Raw genomic sequence first — 6167 nt, 5'->3', positions numbered from 1 at the left:
CTTACACTTCCTCAAGAGCCTTTGTCTTCTGGTCCCTTGGGCTTAGAGGCTCTCTCATTCCCCACAAATGCTGCCCATTAACCTCAGAATGAGGCCTCCAGGGGAAGGCCTGGCCCTTTCTCTCCTTGCTTCATCTCTCAGAGGCTCTTCTGGTTCTTCCCTGCTTACTATGCAAAAAAAGATGCCCAGCTGTGAAAAAAAAAAATCCCTGGGTTTGAATTGGTCCCACAGGAGCTGCTGTTCCTTCCTGGGCTGGATATTTCCAGCTAGTGCTCTGTGGTAGAAGGTGCTCTGGGGTGAGCAGCCTGGGACAGCCGACGACCACACCATACCCTTTGTCATCTCCTTGTGCCCCAAAGTGCAGTCCTCTGAACCCTCAGTACACACCCTGGAATGACTGGAAAAACAGGGCTGTTCTGATCTTTTGGGGTTCCTGAAAAGGGTGAGCACCACTCTTCAAAATATGCCAGCACTTGGGGAGGCAAGGAGAGAAGGTGATGGCTCAGAGCCTCCACTGTTCACACACAGGGAGATCTATCTCTAAAGGGATTTTGTTATCATTCATAGTATTTAGTTATGCCTCTTTCTTAGACATTGATGAAAGCCACAAACGAGGTTTCCAAAAGAAAGCAGGATGGGTGGATGAAAGCCCATGTGTATACCACACCCACATCCACAGTTCAAGGAATGGACTTCTGGGTCCAAACTACATGCTATCAGGAGTATGTATGTATGTATGTATGTATGTATGTATGTATGTATGTATGTTTTGGCACCGAAATGAGAGCAGAGGAGGCTCCAGGTGGGACTGAGGGCAGGCTTCTTTTGGAAGGCTGTCTTTATACAAGCCGGGCAGCTGGTGGTCCTCGTTCCTGCACAGGGCTGTGAGGTGCATATTTCCCACCAGCCTTGTGCTGGGCTTGGAGAGGAAGCCAGGAGACAAGGCAGCTTTGGAAACGCTGTGAGATGCTCAGCTGAGAGGCATGCTGTAAACTGAAGGGAAGAAATGACAAGGCCTTCAGTAGTGCATGACAATGTCAGGCCAGGCACTGTAAACAGGCCTAACAATTTACAATGCCCTTATAAATTAGGAACAACTCTCATGTCACTGGTGAGCTAGCAAATGAATTGTTCAAGATGATTCTGCTAGCAGGCCGCATCGCAGGAACAGAAACCCAGGTCAGACTGATGGTTTGATGTTCCTTTCAGCCTCTTCTGAGGGTAAGCAGGCTGGTCCTGTTGTATGGACATTTCTACTCACCAGAGTTGCAGAGTGCCCAAAGTCCATTCACTGTCTCTCAGCATACAACAGGCTAGGGGCAACTTCAAGTTTTCATGTAATCTGCATCCCAAGCAATCCTGTGGTGTCCTACAGTTAAATCATAAGGCCATGCTAATGAGCACCTGCTCTCTCTCCTGTCTTCATTTCAGACCCTTCTTCACTCTGCTGCTGCTCAACTCTCCCTCTGTCAAGCTAGCTTGCTCTGGATAATTCTGCATCACTCCTGCTTGGCTGGAGCCTGTCCCCACAGAGTGGGCAAACAGCTCACCCCAGTACCCCACATAAACTAGGCATTTCAACCTTATTGTTGGCTGTGCCAGTGTCCATTATACATCTTAATAACACCTGAGGTCACAATATGGCCTCTCTATACCAGGTTGTTGCTCTGTTCCTCAGTCAGCTCAGTGGGGACACTGCCTGCCACCCAGTATTGGTCACAAACCAGACACACTATGCAAAAGGAATAAAAACAAAAACTTCAAAAGAAACATTGGGTATTGGAACAGGTATGTAGGTTCTCATATTTAATAGCAGTTAAAAGAGGACCGTGTACAGGGGAATGGGATACACATGCTCTTTCCAGAGGAGCCCCCCTTATGCTTTCCTAATGGGCATGAGAGGAAAAGGTTCTTTTTAGAGGTACAGATGGATCTCACTGCATTTCTCCCACAAATGTGGAACGGTGTAAGATGAAAAAGCTATTTCCAACACATCAGTGAAGAGTGACTCAAATGCAGATGAATAAAAGAAAGAAGGGAGGGGTGGAGGGAGGAGGGCGTGGCAAAAGCAGTCTGGAGAGGCCTGGTGAAACCAACTGAGCCTGCACTCAGAGGTGCAAGTAGGAAACTCCTGGCCAGTGCCACCCCTGGGCCTGGGACCTGCTGAGCTGGGTGCTGTGGAGCCAGATGGACTGTTGAGCCTGGTGCATGATAGAGTCACTGGGAGATACTCATTTTGCTGACAGGGACTCTGTGGGTTCCCATGTACAGGCCCTGTTCTTCTCTACCCACACCAGAGTCACCTGGTACTGAGAGTTTTTTTTTTTTTTTTTTCCATGAATGGTAAAAAATAAGTGAGCCTCTGCCTAACCACAGGTCACAAATCAGACTGTCTACATAGACACGGATCTGGTTGGAAGGCCAGACCTCAGGCAGCAGTATCTCATCCCACCTGAGACTCTTCAGAATATGTGTGCCTGCTGAGGTAAGGTCACAGAGTTTGAGGCCTACAGGCATGCATACTGTGCTCAAGTCCTCAAGGCCAGTTCAGCTTTAGGCCTTATGGATAAAATGAAAAAGAAAAATGTTCTACTTCATCAATTCATAATCACCTTGACATTGTGGGTCCCTGGCTTTCACAGATCAGAAGTACATGCTGCTTTTTATTAAGTAACAGTGCAGGCCAGAAGAGAAAAGCCAGGTGGACATCCTCACGCACCCTGAGATTGCATGAAATTCCCTTCAGTAGGACTCTGCTGTGGAAGGTAGAGTGGTCCTGTTCCTCCACCTGTTTTCATTCACTATACAAGCAGCAAGATGGAGTCTAAAAGTACAAATGATGTGACAGCCCAGCAGTCTCTCTACTGCACTGATGATCTCTACATTGAAGGCTGACAAGCACAGACAAAGTGCCTTTCTTTCCTCCTCAGTCAGCAGGACTTCAGGTTAGCGGAATCACTTCTCAGCCTTTTTAACAAATCCAGGACTTGGAGACACCATCTTGTCTTCTTTCTCACAGGCTCCTGCCTTCCCTTGGCTAATCAAGTTTTGGGTGTTCTTATGAGACTCTTGTCCTGAATCTCTGGGCCATTGTGTAGTTCAAGGATGAGACTTGCAGGCATCTGCAGAGCACCTGAGTGGCTAGTTCTCTCCAGTTATAGAAAACTGTATCTCTATGTGGTGTTCTCTTCCTGTTGGTGTTCGAGATGGCTATGGTAAGGGTAGGGTGTGCTCAAGATGGGGTGGACTATGGTGACCTGGGAGATACAGAAGTAGTGCTGTCCCAGAAGCACATGGTAGGTGACAAAGGCAATGGAAGATTGTTTGGCCAGTCTCTCTGCTCATCACTGAAGCTGGAAACACTTTGGGAATCTGGGTTAGTGTTCCATGATGCAACTATACTCTTACCAGCAGTCTAACAGCTTCCATATTTGTCTGAGTGCGTAGACCCCTCTGATCAACATCACAGTAAAGCCCTTGCATTGTCTAGGAGTCTATCTAGCTGGCCCAGGCTCCAGAGGTCAAAGATAGGACTCTAGGAAGAACTCTCTGGTGAGGTCAAGGGACAGCTCAGAAGATGGGAGGCCTGGGCTTGAGCAAGACAAGCTTTGTTTCCATAATGTGACTTAGTTGATGATAGCTGGGCCACAGGCAACAAGTCATTAGTCATAGCTGACACTGTCTACCTTATGGTGATAGATCCATGCCCAGAGCATCTAGTCCTGTGAAGGCTGTGCTCACAGTGTAGAACTTGGGACATTTTCTTTAAAGACAGTAGCCAGAGGTTGTTGTTTAAACATGAATGAGCAATCTCAAGAAGTCATCAGGCTCTAAGGTGAAGGCACCCAGGCTGTTTTCAGGCTTTAGGGGTTCTGACCATTTAGAGAAGCTGCTGCAGGAGGCAAGTGTGAGCCTCTTACTCTGGGACCTTCAGAAGCAACTGCTGATCTATGTTATGAACCAAGTCATGAAAGAAGGGACAGAGATAAATGGAGAGGGGGCTGGGGTCCTTGGGGACCCAAACTGGCTTTCAAAATCCAGAAAATCAATTCACCCAGTAGGGCAACTTGCTTTTCATCATGGGCCCAAGAGTTTACTCAGCTAACTACCTCTCTCCAGCCACAAGGCTGGGTTAGACTATATTAATGAAACTGCCACCTATGGGGTCCAAAGTGAAACTGTCATTTTGCCACACGACACACACTTATGAGCCAATAAGTCAGCCAATGAGGCAGATGGATATCCTAAACTAAGGCTGGCTTTGGTATAGTACATAGGTATGTCTGCCAGGCTCTCCTATGCACTTAAGCGAGTACTTGAGAGCAAATAGGATACATATTATGATCCTTTTACTTCCTCATTTCAACTCCCAGTACTAGGTACCCACTGAATTTGTGGGGCCTTGGATAGGACCCCACAGCTCATCATGTTAGCACTGACAGTGCATCCTTCCCAGGATAGCACAGAAAGAATGGCAGTAACTTCCCCTAAGCCCCTCATGTTCTCGATTATTCTTGTGCCTCTCTTACTATAGGGAAAGGTTATGTGAATACTGTACAGGGGTTAATAAAAAAATACATATGCTCTCTTTGAGGAAGAATGCACAAATGCAGGGCCAGTCCAGGGGAGATCCTGGACCATGGGCTACGGCAAATGTCCTTTGTGGGCCCAAGGCCGACATTCAGGAATGGTGGCTGCTGATGAGTCCTCGGAGCTGCTTGGCCACAGTGTCAATCAATTTCTGCTTGTCACGCTCGTTTTTCCGGAACTGTGCAAACATGTTATTCTTGCGGCTAGTATCTTTCATCCTAAACAGAGGAGAGAAAGGGGACAAGGTGTTTCAGATGGTACCACACAAAGAACAAGCAAGAAGCAGGATAAATGACAATATGTATCTTAACCATGACCCAGAGTAGAAGAGTCCGGAATATTCCCATTGTTTAGCCACCTACTCATTATGGGGCTGTCCTTCAGCCACCTACCATCTTCCTGACTTCAGTCAAGAGCTAGCTTTGGAGGGGTCATGTCCTTATCCTCACACCTCCCCGCCTGGCCCACCCTATGTCTTCAGATGAGCACCTTTATAGGAGAGAAGTCTGAGACATGGCACAGCTCTGCTAGCCAGCAGACTCCTAAAGTTGCCTGGGGTGTATTTATTTCATGATCCTGCTGAGACCTAAGAGATGGAATTTTGAAAGTAAGGCAGAAAAATAATTAAGATTATTTTTCTTAAAATTATTTGTCTTAAAATTAATAGCAGAACATCATGAGTCACCTGAGAGCCACTGTACATCTTTAAGTCCCACTCTAGCTGGTCACTCTTTGTTGTCCCTGGAAAATGAAGAGTTAAACTCTTGATTGGTTTCAGAATTATGAATGAGAAGTAGTATGATGCCATGTGGGCATAGTGCAGAGGGAAGCAGGTTCCCAGGGGATGGGCATCTTCTTAGTTAACAAAGCCAGGCTTTATGTGAGAGACAGCCTGGGATCTCAATGTTCATGTATAAGCTCAGATCTTTGTTTTGGGTCCTGCTAAAGCTCTGCAGGTGAATGCCCCTAATGGGGAGGCAGGGGTAAAGAAAGTACAACCAAAGTGACATTACTGAAGTCTCTAGGTCCAGCCAAACCACTGTAACAGAACCCAGAGAACTGTGCTGTTCTCTGTAGAGGATTGTAATCCATGGCATCCAACGCTGGTGACTTACTCTGCCTAGTTTATGTACCCTGATTCCCAACCCACGGGTAAGGTGGGCTGGCTGGCACCTTTGTTCTTGGAACTGAACTGGCTCTCGGACTTTCCTGTTCTTAGGGATGCATGGGGAAAGTCCAGAAGAGGGTCTAAATTACTTGCAGGCATATATCCCAAAGGTCTCCTGCCAATCCTGGGCCGTCTTTCCTCCTTATGGTCAGCCTTTTGAAGAGGGACATAGTTGGAGGCCATGATTTAAGACAGTGATCCCACAAAGGCAATTTACATCTTGCACAGATGCTACACACCAGGCACAGTATGTGCTCATCTGTGTTTATATATCCACTGGAAAGCATATAGTCCACAAGGGCATTCTGAGTGGCAAAGAAGCATAGCTGTCTGGCTCTTTGACAGTGACAGTCAACACTAACTATGACTCTTCTCCCTAGTCTAAGCTCACAGTAATTCTTTCATCCAG

General features: G+C 46.9%; 1 protein-coding gene across 3 annotated transcripts in view; it reads right to left on the bottom strand.

Moving 5' to 3' along the window:
• Positions 1 to 1772: 1772 nt before the first annotated feature.
• The window catches only part of Exoc6b (exocyst complex component 6B), a 407149-nt gene continuing 402754 nt past the window's right edge, over positions 1773 to 6167 (bottom strand). For all 3 annotated transcript variants that reach the window (XM_035448826.1, XM_035448827.1, XM_035448828.1), the window contains one exon: positions 1773 to 4808. In XM_035448826.1, the coding sequence (XP_035304717.1) occupies positions 4682 to 4808 (127 nt within the window). In that variant the 3' untranslated portion in view covers positions 1773 to 4681. The remainder of the gene's footprint in view (positions 4809 to 6167) is intronic.

This window comes from Cricetulus griseus, chromosome 8 (genome assembly GCF_003668045.3).
Source record: "Cricetulus griseus strain 17A/GY chromosome 8, alternate assembly CriGri-PICRH-1.0, whole genome shotgun sequence".
NCBI classification, from domain to species: domain Eukaryota; kingdom Metazoa; phylum Chordata; class Mammalia; order Rodentia; family Cricetidae; genus Cricetulus; species Cricetulus griseus.
The sequence above is the reverse complement of the archived record's forward strand: the minus strand, read 5'-3'. Positions and strand labels throughout refer to the sequence as shown.